The sequence below is a fragment of the Chaetodon trifascialis genome, chromosome 19 (genome assembly GCF_039877785.1).
Source record: "Chaetodon trifascialis isolate fChaTrf1 chromosome 19, fChaTrf1.hap1, whole genome shotgun sequence".
Taxonomy (NCBI): domain Eukaryota; kingdom Metazoa; phylum Chordata; class Actinopteri; order Chaetodontiformes; family Chaetodontidae; genus Chaetodon; species Chaetodon trifascialis.
In genome coordinates, this window is record NC_092074.1 from 22,905,075 (window position 1) to 22,921,061 (window position 15,987).

The window sequence follows — 15,987 nt, forward strand, 5'->3', positions numbered from 1 at the left end:
ATCTGAGTCACGTTTCAGTGAGAAGAAATTAAAGTTTGCGATTAAAGGAAGTGAGTCTGAGTGGACGAGATGCAGGACACTGAGGACAATGACAGTCAGCTGCTCTGTGGACTCAGCCCTGTTGGTCTGAGGTTTCGGGGGGGCTGCGTGATGGGCTGACGCCAACGTGTCATTTCCTGTCGAGTCACGATGATGTTTCTGTAGAAGCAGAAGATGATGGTTTACAGAGTGTGAGGGGGAGAAATGAAAGTGGCTTTTTACACAGTTCATGCTGAAAAGCTGCTGCTGCGATGTGTTTTAGTGTTTGCTCGCAGACATTCAGAGATGCTGAAGTTTAACTTTGACCTGGTTTTGACATCTAGAAGCCTCAAATTTCAGTTTGGTTTGCTAATAAAGTTTATTTGGCTGGAAATGAATCTGTCAGCTTTCTGTTTGCATTAACCTCGATGTGCTGAATACGTCTGCTTCCTCATGCAGAGACGATTGTTCTGAAAGGACTGAAAGCTGCACGTTCATTAGCCAGCACTCTTCTTCTTCTTCTTCTTCTTCTTCTTCTTCTTCTTCTTCTTCGTCGTCTTCTTCTTCTTGCCTGCAGATCAGAGGAATAGAGTGAAACCACTGGTAGAAATGTGCATCACATGAGGACAAATGAAGTGTAAAACCTTCGCCGTGCTCTGGTCAACGCCAGTGTTTTTGTTTGTGCTATTTATAATTGTCGTTCCTTCGTAGCCTTCAGCCAAAAAGTTCTCTCACAACACTTGAAATCGCAGAAGCGGCGTAGCAGCATGCCGGATGAAGAGCAGGAATGCAAAGCTCTGCTCTTGAATGAGCGCTGAACCTTCAGCCTCTCCAGCAGCAGCTCACTGTTTCCACTCAAGTTCAGCAATTATATGAATTTCACTTTTCCTTCGTATGTTGGTTATTCATGTTCCCGTGTCCGTGTGCTGCAGGGAACCCCGGAGTTTGTCGCCGTGTCTCAGTGCGTGCATTACTTCGAGTGGAGGACCTACGCCGCCTGCAGGAACGATCGCTTCAAGCCACACAAAGAGGTACGTGGTGGAACAACTGACGGGCGGTGGTTTCAGCTGTGGGGGGGCAGGGAGGGGGCAACTGATGCTGTGAAGGTGTGACATAAGAAACAATGAGAGGCGCTGAAGGTGGTCTTCCTGTCAGCATGTGTCCACGAGCTGGAGGACGTGTCACATGTCGTCAAAGTGAGCTGAGCGTGAAATGACTGAAAGAATGTGTGAGATGAATCAGATTTGCTCTGTTAGCCACAGATACGTGTTGAAGAGCAGCACGGCCGTCTGTGTCGGGAAAATCACACCAGAAAAATCATTCTGGAACATTTCTGCTCATTTGTTTATCAGCAAATTGCTTCTGTGAAATAGTTTTGATTAAATTGCTTCATTAAAGTCCAGTAAGAGGAGTCTGCTTGTCCTTAAATAACCTCTAATTCTCTGATGGTTTTAAAGTTTCTTGTATCCTTAAACATTCCTGGCAGATTTAAACTGTGCGGTGCCTCTGATCTGTGATCTGTGATCTCTGATCTGTGATCTGTGATCTCTGATCTGTGATCTGTGATCTGTGATCTCTGATCTCTGATCTGTGATCTGTGATCTCTGATCTGTGATCTGTGATCTGTGATCTGTGATCTCTGATCTCTGATCTGTGATCTGTGACACGATGAATCCTCAAACCTCTCGTCCTCCCTCCAGGTGCCCTGCTACGCCTTCGACTCGGACGGCAAGAAGCACGACCTGAACCCTCTGATCAAAGTGAGCGACGGCTACCTGGTGGACGACGGCGACGACAGCATCGACTTCTACATCAACCTCTGCCGAAGCCTCAGTGAGTAGCGGAGCGATCTGCAGCTGAAGCTTCGGCGTCATGCTTTGCTGCTGTGCTGCGTGTTTTTGGTGATTTCCTGTCACGTTCACCTTCCTCATCCTCTCTCAGACCTCCCAGGTAAATCCTGTGCCGAGGGCTCTGCAGCCTGTCTGGTCACCAGTCAAGGCTCCTTCAACATGGGCTCTCCCTCCAAACAGCTGGAGCTGCTGTCCAGCGACAGGTTCGTCCCTCCTTCGTGGACAGCAGGATCAACTCTTTCTGTCCTCTGTTAGATTCGTATGACGTGTGTCTCGTCTCTCCAGGCTGAGGTTACAGTATGAAGTCAGCGCCGGTTCGTCTCCTCCAGAAATCTGCAACGGACACAATCCTGCCGTCACCATCACACTCATCTGTCCGTCAAGCAGACATTCGGTAGGTCACACACTCGTAAACACACACCTACGCATCCACCATCAGTGGTTTTGTTTGGTTTTCATGCTTTTCTCCTGCCGTTGGCTTTCTCAGGGCAGCACTCCGAAGATGACGGCGGGGCTGAACTGTCGTTATGAGGTGGACTGGGTGACAGAGTACGCGTGTCACAGAGACTATCTGGAGAGCCACACCTGCAAACTGACCAGCGAGCAGCACGACCTGTCCATCGACCTGACGCCTCTCACAGCCACCGGTAAGCACTTCTTCAACCGGGGATCACAGGCCCAGTCCAGCCCGCGAAACGAGCCCCCCACCCGTACCCCCGTCTGTCCCAAAAACACTAATTTGACCCTTTTATTTTGAAGCCGTCATTTCCTTTTTATAGCAAGGCTGCAGGAATATGTCACAACATGAAAATTCAAACACTTTAATGATAATAAACTTAATTTGCACAGCTCTGAACAGGAACAGCAGCTCAAAGTGTTTTACAACAGAGATCACATGCACCGAGTGAGAGCAGCTCATAGAAAAGACATAAAGACATAAAAACAGATCACATGGAACACATAAAATCCAGAAAAATACAACATTTTAAGAGACGAGAAGACGGAAGTTTCAGATCAGGACACAAACCTGTTATTAGTGTGTTTACATGATTAAGCCAGTTTATTTATTCATGTGTTCATTAAAAGAAGCAGCCTCTTCGTCGCTGCTCCTCAACGCTCGGCCGTTCCCTCTCTTTTATTACGCACTCTGACATATTTAACCCTCCTGAGTCATCGGCTCATCGTGCTGCTTTTTATACGTACAGTTAGAGGAAGTAGCTCGATGAGTAAACTGTGCTGACCTTCCTGCTTTGTGTCAGCCCGAAGAAGCCTTTTCCACTGCGTGCGTGCGTGCGTGCGTGCGTGCGTGCGTGCGTGCGTGTAATGTCAGATGCTGATAATTTCATTAAATTCTCCCTCAGTCGTCATCTTCAAAGGAGTTGTTCCACATTCTACATACAGTCTGATGACGATGACGATGACGGGTGTGTGTCGGTGTGTGTGTGTGTCTTCAGGTTACTCGTACAGTGCTCACTCTGGTCCCGGTGACGATGAAAGCTACATCTACTACCTGAACGTGTGTGGAGAGCTTCCCACCAAAGAATGCGGCGACGACCAGTTCGTGTCGTCCTGTCAGGTGAAGAAGTCCGCAGACATGAAGAAGGTGGCCGGAAAATACCAGAACCAGACGCTACGGTAACGTGTGACCGATGTCGAACTGTTTGTCAACCTGTAAATGTCTCTGTAAACTTTGCACTCGTTGGACGCCGCATGTGAGCGAAAGCTAATGTTAGCATGGCCGTGTTCGTCAGGTCACTGGATTTTCGATTAACATCTGCTCACGCTGAAGTTAAACTGTATTTTATCAAGTCACAGTTCAACATTTCAGTGGTTTTATGACAGAGGGAAGAGGAGACACAAAGCTTCCTGTTATGTTTATTAAGTGACTCTTTGGTTCTTTTTTATGTCAGAGTTATTAAAGATCAGAGGTTTTATGAATGAAAACTAATTGATGACGCTGTTAAACTGTGAACCTGCTGATGCTGAAACCTGAACTTTAACTCACCGTTGAGCTTCACAAAGTTCAACCCTCCTCTTTGTGCAGCATCCAGAACTTTCTGTTTGGTCGTTATCTCGTCGTCTGTCTGTTGGTCATGAAGTCCACGAACAAAAGAGAAAAATGCCATCTGATGAATTTAGCACACGAGCTCCTGCTGAATCAACCTTCATGTGACTTTTATAAAATGATTCCTCCAGTTTTTAGGAAGCACATGGTTGAGTTTTCCTGATATTTCAGACGTCCTCTATTCTCCCACTCTCGTCTTTCGTCCACAGGTATTCAGATGGAGATCTGACTCTCATCTACCCAGATGGCGCCAGATGCTCCAGCGGCTTCCAGAGAATGACCATGATCAACTTTGAGTGCAACAAGACTGCATGTGAGACGAAACACTTTGTTTTAGCTTGAACTCTTCTGTCTGTCGCTCTGCTGCCATCCAGTGGTGGCGTGGAGAATTGCACCGTGGCAGGCGTTAAAGCAGGCTGAGACTGAACTGGTTATCTGTCTTTATGATCGTCTTTCTGCTGTGAATCCTGCACACAGTTTGTGCTGTACATGATTCAGTGTCTCATCACTCATTTAACTTAATGAAACCAACATTTTTAAGGTCAATATAAGAAAAAATGCTCTTCCTGTGCAGTTTTTCTTCTAATGTGCAACAAATGGTTTTAAATTACTTGTATTAATTCCATATTGTTCCATTTATACCAAGTTGTTGGACAGGTGGACTCAGGCCTGAGCTTATTTGACGCTTCGCCGTGTTTTCTGCAGCTAACGGCGGGCGAGGGGCTCCCGTTTTCACCGGCGAGACAGACTGCACTTACTACTTTGACTGGGAGACGGCCTTCGCCTGCGTCAAGGAGAAGGAGGATCAGCTGTGTCGAACCAGAGACGGCAACAAGCACTATGACCTTTCACCCCTCACGAGGTTCCCTGGTGAGTTTAAGGGGATTAAAATCACTGAGCAGCGCAGGTAATGTCAAAATCACCAGTCCACTCTGAATGAGGTTTGTCTTAAACGTGTTAACTCTGCAGAGGGAGATGCTTCCTGATAAACGCTCAGTATTTGTGTTGACAAAGCAAACAGCTGTGGCCATTTTCACTGCGTCTCGCTTCAGGCTCAGATGACGTCGGGAACTGGGAGGCAGTGGACGATCAGTCTCCGAAGTCGGGCTCGCGCTTCTACCTGAATGTCTGTCACAAAGTCATCCAGTCGGGAGGTGCAGCCGGCTGCCCGCCCAACGCCTCCATCTGTGCCGTGGGTAAGAGTGTGGGTTTCTGTAGGCCGAAGCAGCATCGTTGAGCCACACCTGAGCAACACCTTCCTGCACTGCAGCGAACATGACCGCGACGTTTGCTGACTGTCTGTTTCAGATAAGGATCACAAGGCCATCAGTCTGGGCAGCTTCCTCTCAGCTCCTCATAAGGCTGAAATAGGAAATGACATCAGGCTGGTGTACACCGACGGACATTTCTGCAACGACAAGATGAGGATTAAAACCATGCTGACCCTCAAGTGCCAGCCAGGTGGGCTGAACACATGAAAGCATTTCTCTTCATCGTTTTCTCTCTCAGCTGTTGTGATGTTGTTCGTTGCTACTCCTCCTTTTCTCCTTCTGGTCTTGCAGGAGATCTGAGGAGCGCCCCCGTCCTTCGCAGAGTTTCCTCTGACGGATGTGTGTACGAGTTGGAGTGGTACACCGCTGCCGCCTGCGTCCTCTCCAAGACGCAGGGAGACGACTGCAAGGTGGAGGACCCTCAGGCCGGTACGACGTAAACACGGCGCGCTGCGTTCATCCCATCAGACGAACGCTGACAGTCCTCCTCTCACTGTCCTCTGTCGCTCCACAGAACTCTCCTTCGACCTGTCGCCTCTCAAGAAAGCCGACGGCGGCTTCTACAACCTGACCAGCGGCAGCTACGACTACTACATCAACGTCTGCGGCCCCGTCAAAGCCGCCAGCTGTCCTGAGAAGGCCGGAGCGTGTCAGGTGGAAAAGAGGTAAGACGGACGAGCCGTCTGTGTGCTGTGAAGTTCAAGGACTTCATAGGATTCAGTCTTTAATTGTGCACCAGTGTCCTTTTTTCAACATGTTCATCAAACAGTTGATAGAAATCTGGAAGGCAAAGTGAGCCCAGCTGCACAGATGACGCGCTGACTCGGCTCTTATTATGTTTCTTCAGCTCTTGGAGTCTCGGGGAAGCAAACTCCCGCCTGTCGTACTACAACGGCCTGATCCAGCTGACCTACAGGAACGGCTCCCATTACAACAACAAGCAGCAGACGCTCAGATCCACGCTCATCTCCTTCCTCTGCGACCCAGAAGCTGGAGCTGGAAAGCCTGAATTCCAGGTGACCCCTCCCTGCCCGTGTCCTCTCAGTGTTTAGGGTGTCTTCCTGCTGTTGGTGCTGTCTTCATCTTTACTGTTTAATCTCATTTTATGAATCCAGACTGAGGACAACTTCACCTACAACTTCCGCTGGTACACATCCTACGCATGTCCTGAGAGGCCTCACGAGTGTTTGGTGACTGACCCCGATACCCTCGACCAGTACGACTTATCCAGGTGATGCATGGAAACCTGTTGTTCCACGCTCAGTGAATTCATCAAGATGTAAAACAAAAACACTCTTCTTCTTAACACCCCTCTTCCTCCTCACCTCCTCTTCGCCTTCTTCTGCCTCCAGCTTGTCGCGCTCCACCTCCAGTACCAACTGGCAGGCCATGGATTTGTCTGAGACCACGGACACGAGGAAGTATTACATCAACGTCTGTCGGCCAATCGTCGCTGTCCCAGGCTGCGACCAACACGCGTCCGTCTGCCAGATGAAGTACATATACGAGCAGGTCTGTCCCAGCTACAAACTTAAAAACTCAAACTCAGAGGACCTGAGTCCTTCTCCTGAGTATTCAAACGAGCTTCCACCACTGATTGACGGCTGTACTGTGTCCTCCTCTCCGTCCTCAGGGCTCTCCAAAGGAGGTCGTGTCGGTCAAAAACATGGGCATCTCCAAGCGGGGGCCGATCATCGAGGGTCGGGACCGACTGCTGCTGGAGTTCACAGACGGCTCTGAATGCATATCGGACGGCCAGAAGCTCACCTACACGACGCGCATCCACCTGGTCTGCTCCAGAGGCTCTCAGGTGAGCGTGGCGTGCAATGACGTGGAGCGCTTCCTGTTGGCGCCGGATGTTTTTCACGTGTCTGAGATGTTTATTTTCTCGCTGTGCAGTCAATGAGCCCGTGGTTCCTGATGTACCAGAACTGCACTGCCAACTTCAGGTGGGAGACCAGGGCGGCGTGCGCCATCACCACCACCACCAAGAACAACGTGAGTTCACCTCCAACGCTGTCGTCTCTTCAGCTCCTTTCTGCTCACCGATAAGACGATTACATCAGTACGTTATTTGGAAATGTAAAGGCTGAGATGACGTTTTTGTGCCTCAGAGCTGTGCTGTGGTCGACCCAAACACCGGCTTTGAGTTCAACCTCCAGGTTCTGGCCTCTAAGAACGGATACAAGACCAGCGCGAATGGGAAAAACTTCCTGGTAAGACGACGCGTTGGCGGTGTTCTGCCAGCAGAGGGCGATGTCTCATGCGCCGTTTGAGTGCATATGTGAAGCAGCCAACAGTCAACAGAGCACGAGTTGACATCTTTAAATTTTTGTACATCATGTTTATTGTGATGGGAGGCAAAACAAATATTTGCAGTTTATGAACATGACGCCTCATAACAGTCTGAAAATCATCATTCATCCTTTAAATTTGGACTTGGACTCAAGGGTGAACTGATTTCTGGTCAAAGGTCAAAGGTCAATGTGACCTACACAACACGTTTTTGGTCATAACACAAGAATTCAAACCAAATTTCACATTTGCTCGTCTGATCCCTCGTTCGTGCCACCCTGCAGGTGAACATCTGCACAGACGTGGCAGAGTGTGGACAGGGCATGGCTGGCTGTGAGCTGGAGGACGGCCATCCCTTGAGCCCAGTGGGGGTGGAGAAGACCCTCAAGTACTCCACCGACGGCCTGCTCCAGCTAACATATAAGGGACGGCAGGACGATCCCAAAGGTACCCGAGATGTGTAATCCTGATTTATGTTCACAAATCGTCCCGTACTGATAAAACCATGAAGGATTTCAGGCGTGTGGGGGCCGGCTGTGCCTCCTCAGTAGTAGTAAAAGAACTTGAAGCAAAGGGTTGTCCTGTAATCTGTCTGTTACCGTACTGAGTTATGAGTAACGTAGCCTGAGGAGGATCGTACAGGCTGAAATGTCGCCTCTTTAAAGGAGAAATAAATGATTTATCCGTGTGCAGAGCTTTGTGGTTTGTGCTCAGATCACAGAGCGAACGTCAGCGTCGGCCTCCAGCTGCTTAACGGCACTGACACGCAAAGCTGCTGCCCAAACCGAGCTCCGAGGATTTAAACACCGATGTCAGAGTACTAAAAATGAACTTTCATGACATTTTCTGTCTCCTTCCTCACCAGCTCCTTTGGACACCTTCATTATTAATTTCGTGTGCGATCCAAACTCTCACCCCGGATCGTTGAAAGTCCTGCGAGAGGAGCTGAGTTCTTCCGACCACGTGGTCCACGACGTCTTCTTTGAGTTCTCCACCGCTCTGGCCTGCGTGCCGGCGCCGGTCGACTGCCAGATCATCGGTATGAACGCACACACACCGAGCAGATGGCCTGGCTGTCTTTTGTGCAGGACAGTGAAGACGTTTGTTAAACAGGACTGGTTGTTTTGTTAGCCTCACGCTCATCTCACCTGCAGATTCTCACGGTAACGAATACGACCTGAGTCACCTGATCCGGAATGCGGACGACAGCCCCTGGATCGCCATCGATCCAGAGGGGGTCAAGTCAGGCACCTTTTACATCAACATCTGCAAGCCCCTCCCTCCTCTGAAGGACTGTCCCGGTCAGTGTGCTCGGCTGTGGTCTTCACCCGGTCCACCTGCACCTTCACCTGATGACCTGATTTTTAAAGTCCAAGGGGAATCGTTCAGTATTTCATTCTTCCTGTCAGACTGTAGTTCAGCATTTTCTTCTTCTTCTTCTTCTCTCCAGTGGGTCCTTTGGGCGCTTGTGGTCTGATTGGTGGAAAGAGTTACAACCTGGGATACGTCCAGTCCAGCCCTCAGGCGGCGGAGAACGGCTCCATCAGCATCGTGTACCAGAACGGAGACCGGTGCGGTTCCACGTCCCACCACTCCACACGCATCATCCTCCAGTGCGATGACAACCCTGTGAGTGTTACAGCCGCCTCCCAGTGGGACCAGCAGCGTCTCCACCGGAGCTTTCTAACACGATGAGCAGCACGGCTCATCCAGTCACTCGTGTGACGAACAACCTGGATCACACTGAAATGTCTTTGTGTGTCTCTGGTTTCCAGGGCTCCCCCATGTTCGAACGTAAGGACGGCTGTGAGTATGTGTTCATCTGGAGGACGTCTGAGGCCTGTCCCATCAGGAAGTCTAAAGGTAAGACTGTGTGTGTGACGCTGTGGAGGCCAGTCACTGAGGCCTTTATGAAAATCTCACTTCATCACCTACATTTATTAAACCACGACGAAGGAGGGACAAGACTCATCGTCCAAACTCGTCCTCCCAGGTACTGACTGTCGGGTTCGTGACCCCAGGAGCGGCTACGAGTTCGACCTGAGCTCTCTGAAGGGTAAAGATTACCCCGTGAGAAGCGATAAGTACATCTACCACCTGTCGGTCTGCGACGGGCTGCAGAGAGGCATCTGCACCCACAAAGGCGCCGACGCCGGCGCCGTCGCCTCCTGCCAGGTGGACGGAAGCAACCAGAAGATCGGAGGTACGGAGCTGCGACAGCAGACCAAGACCGCCTGAACACTCTGACGTTCGATTAAACTCTGTACGTGTGAATCTGTGTGCAGGGATGGCAAACCACGCTCTGAGCTATGTGGGCGATCAGCTCATCCTGAACTACACTGATGGAGAGACCTGCCACAGGATCTACAACAGATCCACAGAGATCTACTTCTCCTGCCACCCCGACAGGAAACCTGTGAGTTCCACACAAACGCAGACAAGCAGCTGATCCTGCAGCTCTTACTGGCCTTTAATGGGCTCAGACTGAAAAAAATCTAATTAGCCTGTGCAACATTTAACCTTGAGGGAAATTTGTTCCAAAAGTTTGATTTTTGTAGTTTGTTTCCCTCGAACGCATCAGACAGATGCTGCAAAGCTGCCTGAGTGTCACAGTCTTTGCAGTGTTTGTGGAGCTGCTGGGGATGATTCTGGTGACTGCAGTTGTTGAATTAAATCTATGAACGAGCCATGAGTGACGGCGGCTGACTGTGTGTCGTGTTGCTTCACTCGATCAGGGAGTTCCAGAGTTTATCAAGGAGACTCCAGACTGCACCTACCTGTTCAGCTGGCCCACCGCTCTGGCCTGCATCCCAGTCAAAACCTCCAGCTGCTCCTACAAGTAACGACCCTCCTCCACCCCCCACATGTCATCCTCCTCTTCCTCTGTTTTTTAATGCACGCTTCTCATCCACTGTTCAGCTAACAGGACAAAGACACGGTTTCTTTTTCAATGTGGAAAAAGATTTTCAGCTTTCAGTGAATAAATTCAATACCTGATGTGTATTTCTGGACAGCTTTGTTGTAATTGGAGGCCTCAGAGTTCCTCTTTCTCTTTCTCTTTCAATCTTAAATGGGAATTTTTCAAGGATCCCTCTGTTAATGAAAGACATACAGGAGCAGAATGTGCAGCATTCTGCCAGAATAAACGTTTCCCAGATTTGATTTGAAGTTGTTTCTCCTCGAGTGATTGCAGACGCTTAGAAAAGGCTTATTGTTGAGTCATAAATCAGTTTTTTAGATGTTGTTCTCTGCTGGTATCTGACCAGACAACACTGACAGAAATGAGCTGCACAGACCTTGAACACAGATGAGTCTTCTCTCTTTTGTCTGCTGTGTCCTCAGCGATGGACAGGGCCACTCGTACGACCTCTCTCCTCTGGCGCTGGACTCCAGAAACTGGCTGGTGGAGGCGTCCACAGACAACACGACCAAACAGTTTTACATCAACGTCTGCAGGTCGCTGGTGCAGCAGGGAGGTGGGTTTGCTCATAGAGACATACCGCAGCGTCCAACGTGAACTGTCTTTAGAGAGTCCACAGCTGAGCCTCTGCTCGCCGTCCACAGGTTCGTGGAAGTGTCCGTCCAGTGCAGCGTCCTGTCTGAAGGTTGGAGACAAGTATGTGAGCCTGGGGCAGGTGGAGTCTGGTCTCACGTGGGACAAAACTGTCCTGAAGCTGCAGTACACCAGCGGCCAGGCCTGTCCCAGCGACAGAGGCCGCAACAGGAGCACCATCATCCGCTTCAAGTGCGACAGAGACAAAGTGGTGAGGGACACGTACTCTGTGAGCACATTAGGACGAATGCAGTGGACGTTTATTGATGTTTTTTAGAAACAAAGACAGAGGGAGTGAACAATGGGAGAATAATCTGCAATATGAGGACAAAGTCAGTGAAGGAGAGAAGTGAAACTCTTTGTTACGCAAAGAAAACCTCAAACTCATCAGCAGATCACCAATTTCCTCTTCTATATTTCTCCTTTTCATCAATACAGCTCAGACATCCGAGTCAAACCACAGGACGGGAGTTTTCCATCATGTTTTTTCACCATGCCGCTCTTCTGATCTGCCTCATCTTCTCTTAGCTCCTGGTTCACTTCCTCTGGCCTCATGTTTGTTGACTTCTTCATGTTTTCCTGCTGTTCTTGTGTTCAGAGCATCAGAGAGTGAGAGCAGGCGTGTGTTTGAATCAAACAACGTTCTTCTTTGTATCTGCCTTCCAGGACTCGCGGCCGACTCTGATCACCGCCATCAAGGACTGCGTGTACACGTTCCTCTGGTTAACCGCCGCTGCCTGCCCCCTGAACAGCACCCAACACGACGACTGCAGGGTCACCAACCCCGCCACAGGTCAGCCAATCAGATCGTAGAGCTGCAGAAATGACAGGCTTTCATTACAACCTGCTTCTCCTGTGACGAACCTCGTTAACGTCCTCTCCTGCAGGTCATCTGTTCGATCTGACGGCGCTGAGAAAGGAAGGAGGCTACACCGTGTACGAGGGTCAGGAGCACAGGAAGATGTTCCGCATGAACATCTGCGGGAACGTGAGCAACGCTGGCTGCAGCCCCGGATCCGGTACGTACACGGCGTTAGCACGGCGTTAATGTTAGCATCGACGCTAGCTTTCTTTTTTGTTTGAGTCAGCTTGCTTCAGTTTCATGATTTAAACTTTATCAGGTTTCAATGAACAGATGTGCACATCGCTGACTCTGCTGTGCAGATTGCATAACACAGAGGGATTCGTTCAGGATTCATTCACGTCTCTGCTGGTTACTGTTTAGTCTCGCTCCAACGTTCGTGGTTGATGAAACACTGAGGGCTTGCTGGGAAGGTAATGAGAGACCTGAATGTCCACCGCTTCTCAAATTATTGACCGGTCTCTCACCAGGACTGTGGGAGATGTTGCACAGTAAGCCGGGAGGCGCAGAGGGAGCACAGACCTGCACAGTATGAATTATGGGGATGTTTAGAGACATGCATCAAGACGCAGTGATGGACAGACATGACCGGCATGATTGCTCCTGACGAAACCTTCAACATCTGCTTATTCTGAAAAGTTGAAAAATCATTAAGCCAACAATCAATGTTGGCTCAGCAAACATCACCTGCATCTAATCCTCTTTTTAAACTTTCTCTCTAAATCTCATCTCTGTCCACCAAAATCACACATTCAGACGGTTTTTACATTAAAAAGAATCCCCGATGCAGCTTCAGCTCTGCTCTTCAAACACACAGACCTCATCCTGACCGACGCCTTGGCTCGTACTCGCTGTGTACAAATACTGCAGGTACTTTAGTGAACTCTCTGACACACCTGTGTGTGTTTTGTGTTGCAGCCGTGTGCATCAAGGACGCCTCCACCGCGGTGAGCGGCGGCCAGGTGAGCAGCACACTCTCATACAAGGATCACGTTCTGGAGCTGACGTACGAAGGAGGAAGTCCCTGCGCGGCAAACCCCGCCCTCAAACACAACACCATCATCACCTTCATCTGCAGGTACGTCCTCGTCTTCACTGAACCTTTTCCGTCACTGGCTTAATTTTTAGTTTCTTCTGCAGCTGATTTTGTGCACAAAGAGCACGACAGCATGTAAATAAAGGCGTCAGGGCGTCGGTCAGGGCGTCGGTCAGGGCGTCGGTCAGGGCGTCTCATTGTCACTGCTGTAGAGTTTAGATGCAGATGTAGATCTTAATGTCCTGGATGTTTGCATTGTGTTCATGTAGACCACCTAACATGGGCTCAGCCCCTCCAGAGCCGGTCCTCACCTACTCCAACGCCGAGACCTGCACACACTTCTTCTCTTTCCACACGCCGCTGGTCTGCGAACAGCCGGTAAGTGTCGTCATGTGTCTAGGATGAGTTAAATCAGCCTGTTTCATGGAGTCAGAGCTCAGCCAGGTCAGATCTTAGGAAACGTTTGTGTGCAGAGGAGACGTGAGAGTGTGTTTTCAGCAGTCAGTGAAGTCAAACCTGAGCTCTGACATGACGATCGCACGGCCTCACCAACGTTTCAGCAAACATGGCCGTCACATAAACAGTTATTTCTGTTTGATTATGGAGCTTTCCTTCACAAAGTGGCACCAAATGGATAATTTCACAGCACACATTGAACTTCAGTCTGCAGGTGCTTCTTCAGAGTCCTGAAGGATAAACAGATGGACAGAAAGGAAGCTTTAAAGTCTGAGCTGCAGGAGACTCATCGATCCAAAATAATTCTTATCACTCAGATGCATTTAGAAGATCAATAGAAAAGAACTTTGTGTATCATCACAATAACGTGTTTCTGAGCCGCAGCGTTACTTCGCTTTTAGTGTTTTAAGATAAGATAAGATAAGATAAGATAAGATAAGATAAGATAAGATAAGATAAAGGACGCCACACTGGGGAAATCAAGATGTTGCAGACAGACGATAATGTGGACACTTTGCTTTGAATGTTTCAGGTGAAGTGTTCGGTCCAGAACGGGGGTGCTCTCGTCGACCTGACCCCTCTGATCCACTTCAGCGGATATTACACGGCAGCAGGTACAGACGCGTGACGACGCGCAGCCGTCGTTTCTGTGGCGCAGCGTTCGTCCGGGTTCACCGATGCCGTGTTTCTGTTTCAGACGAGGCGGTGGAGCAAAATGATGAATCCCCAGACTTCTACATCAACATCTGTCAGCCTCTGAACCCCGTCCCCGGGGTCAGCTGCCCCCCCGGAGCCGCCGTCTGTATGGATCCCGATGACGGACCTCCTGTGGTGAGACCCCCGCGACCAGCACTGATGTCGCTCCAGCTGTTGATATCAAAGGAGTTTTACATCCTGCTACACATAACATATATGTTTACGTTCAGTGCTGTGAACGCGTTGAATGTGAAATAAATACAACACAGATTACTGAATCTGGAACATCAGGGAGGAAATGAACTCTCCTCTGATCTTTAATGATTATGCAGACATCAGTTTGGGATTAAAGAAACAAAAATGTCAAATAGCAAGAAGTTAAAGAGGGACGATATTGAATGACTAAAATGTATGACGATGACGATGATGATGGTGATGATGATGATGGTGATGATGGTGATGGTGATGTCGTTGCCTCTTGAAGGACATCGGCCGGACCACCAGCGGCCCTCAGATCAACAGCGTAACGAAGGAGGTGTCCATCACTTACGGCAGCTCCACCCGGTGTGCCGCCGACCCTGCGCAGACCTACACGTCCACCATCGTCTTCTCCTGCCAGCGCGGCCTGGAGCTGGTCAGTCCCTGCTCGCAGCGACGCCGCCGTCTCTGAGGATTCATGTGTGAACAGTGCTGACCTGTCCGTCTCTCTCCAGGGCTCTCCTCGGATGCTGAGGCTGCAGGGATGCGTGTACGTGTTCGAATGGGCAACGCCTCTCGTCTGTCCGGACGCCACCAACACCAGCGGCTGCCAGCTCACCGACCTCCAGCTGCAGTTCACCTTCGACCTGTCGAGCCTCTCCGGTGAAGTCCAGGTGAGCTCCATGTCGCCACTGTTGAATAATCACTTCATCTTAAATCTGTTTCCAGACTGCAGATCTCTGTAATGAAGTGGACTTTCCGTGTGTAGGTCCCGGTGGGCTCGAGCACCTACTACATCAACGTCTGCGGCTCAGTGGCTGATCCGGACTGTAAGAGCAGCGCAGTTTGCCGGGTGTCTGGTTCTGGTTCAGAGAAGTCGGCGCCGTCGTTTGGCATCAACAAAGCCATGACGATGGACTTCAAGCACGACGATCAGGCCGTGCTGATGCAGTACGGCGGAGGAGACCCCTGCCCACCAGGTACGTCTGCACCCGCCGTCCCACCTGCTGTGGAGTCAGACTTTAAAGAGGAATGATGGAAAGTAGAGAGATGATTAGGATAACTGGAGAACGAGCAGTTTATGTCCGTCTGTGTTCCAGTGACAGACGGCGGCGAGGCGTGCGTTTTCCCCTTCACCCTCTTGGACAAGTCGTACACAGAGTGCACCACAGACGGGAGGACAGACGGCAGGAAGTGGTGCGCCACCACCGCCAACTACAACACGGACAGGAAGTGGGGCTTCTGCAGGGCAGGTGAGATGAAGCACGTGATCAGACAGGCAGGACGAAGATGCATTCATAAGAGCTGCTGGGACCTTCGCCTCCATGTTTACGTGCGTCAGGTATCCAACTCATATCCAGGTCATCTTCCTCTCTTCCAGCCTCTGGAAAGCGCCAGTCGTCCATCTTGTTCACCTGCGACCAGTCTGCCGGCCACGGCTTCCCGCAGCTGCTCTCAGAGACAGCCGGGTGTTCGGCCACCTTCCAGTGGCGGACCAGCGCCGTCTGCCCCCCGAGGAAGATGGAGTGTAAGCTGGTCAGCCAGCACCAGACCTTCGACCTGCGAGCGCTGTCCTCGCTCACCGAGCCGTGGAAGTTCAGCCACAGCGGAGACTCGTAAGTCTGCCTTTGGCTCCGTTTGCACGTCTCAGAGGCTCATTTCCATATTTATGCACCACGCTCTTCTT

At 50.2% G+C, this 15,987-nt stretch overlaps 1 protein-coding gene across 1 annotated transcript in view; it reads left to right on the forward strand.

The window, feature by feature from the left end:
* Positions 1-15,987, forward strand: part of igf2r (insulin-like growth factor 2 receptor) — a 28,827-nt gene that overhangs the window by 6,808 nt on the left and 6,032 nt on the right. Inside the window, exons 4-42 of the mRNA XM_070987136.1 lie at positions 951-1,049; positions 1,719-1,851; positions 1,960-2,071; positions 2,154-2,262; positions 2,356-2,515; positions 3,323-3,503; positions 4,143-4,246; positions 4,639-4,803; positions 4,986-5,129; positions 5,242-5,394; positions 5,496-5,633; positions 5,719-5,869; positions 6,052-6,220; positions 6,320-6,435; positions 6,557-6,716; positions 6,838-7,014; positions 7,104-7,202; positions 7,319-7,420; positions 7,784-7,946; positions 8,365-8,538; positions 8,654-8,800; positions 8,950-9,128; positions 9,275-9,362; positions 9,493-9,702; positions 9,785-9,915; positions 10,235-10,338; positions 10,842-10,975; positions 11,064-11,263; positions 11,719-11,845; positions 11,940-12,071; positions 12,833-12,992; positions 13,220-13,328; positions 13,939-14,020; positions 14,104-14,237; positions 14,587-14,736; positions 14,816-14,974; positions 15,070-15,280; positions 15,401-15,553; positions 15,682-15,916. Coding sequence (XP_070843237.1) covers positions 951-1,049; positions 1,719-1,851; positions 1,960-2,071; positions 2,154-2,262; positions 2,356-2,515; positions 3,323-3,503; positions 4,143-4,246; positions 4,639-4,803; positions 4,986-5,129; positions 5,242-5,394; positions 5,496-5,633; positions 5,719-5,869; positions 6,052-6,220; positions 6,320-6,435; positions 6,557-6,716; positions 6,838-7,014; positions 7,104-7,202; positions 7,319-7,420; positions 7,784-7,946; positions 8,365-8,538; positions 8,654-8,800; positions 8,950-9,128; positions 9,275-9,362; positions 9,493-9,702; positions 9,785-9,915; positions 10,235-10,338; positions 10,842-10,975; positions 11,064-11,263; positions 11,719-11,845; positions 11,940-12,071; positions 12,833-12,992; positions 13,220-13,328; positions 13,939-14,020; positions 14,104-14,237; positions 14,587-14,736; positions 14,816-14,974; positions 15,070-15,280; positions 15,401-15,553; positions 15,682-15,916 — 5,654 coding nt within the window. The remainder of the gene's footprint in view (positions 1-950; positions 1,050-1,718; positions 1,852-1,959; positions 2,072-2,153; positions 2,263-2,355; positions 2,516-3,322; positions 3,504-4,142; positions 4,247-4,638; positions 4,804-4,985; positions 5,130-5,241; positions 5,395-5,495; positions 5,634-5,718; positions 5,870-6,051; positions 6,221-6,319; positions 6,436-6,556; positions 6,717-6,837; positions 7,015-7,103; positions 7,203-7,318; positions 7,421-7,783; positions 7,947-8,364; positions 8,539-8,653; positions 8,801-8,949; positions 9,129-9,274; positions 9,363-9,492; positions 9,703-9,784; positions 9,916-10,234; positions 10,339-10,841; positions 10,976-11,063; positions 11,264-11,718; positions 11,846-11,939; positions 12,072-12,832; positions 12,993-13,219; positions 13,329-13,938; positions 14,021-14,103; positions 14,238-14,586; positions 14,737-14,815; positions 14,975-15,069; positions 15,281-15,400; positions 15,554-15,681; positions 15,917-15,987) is intronic.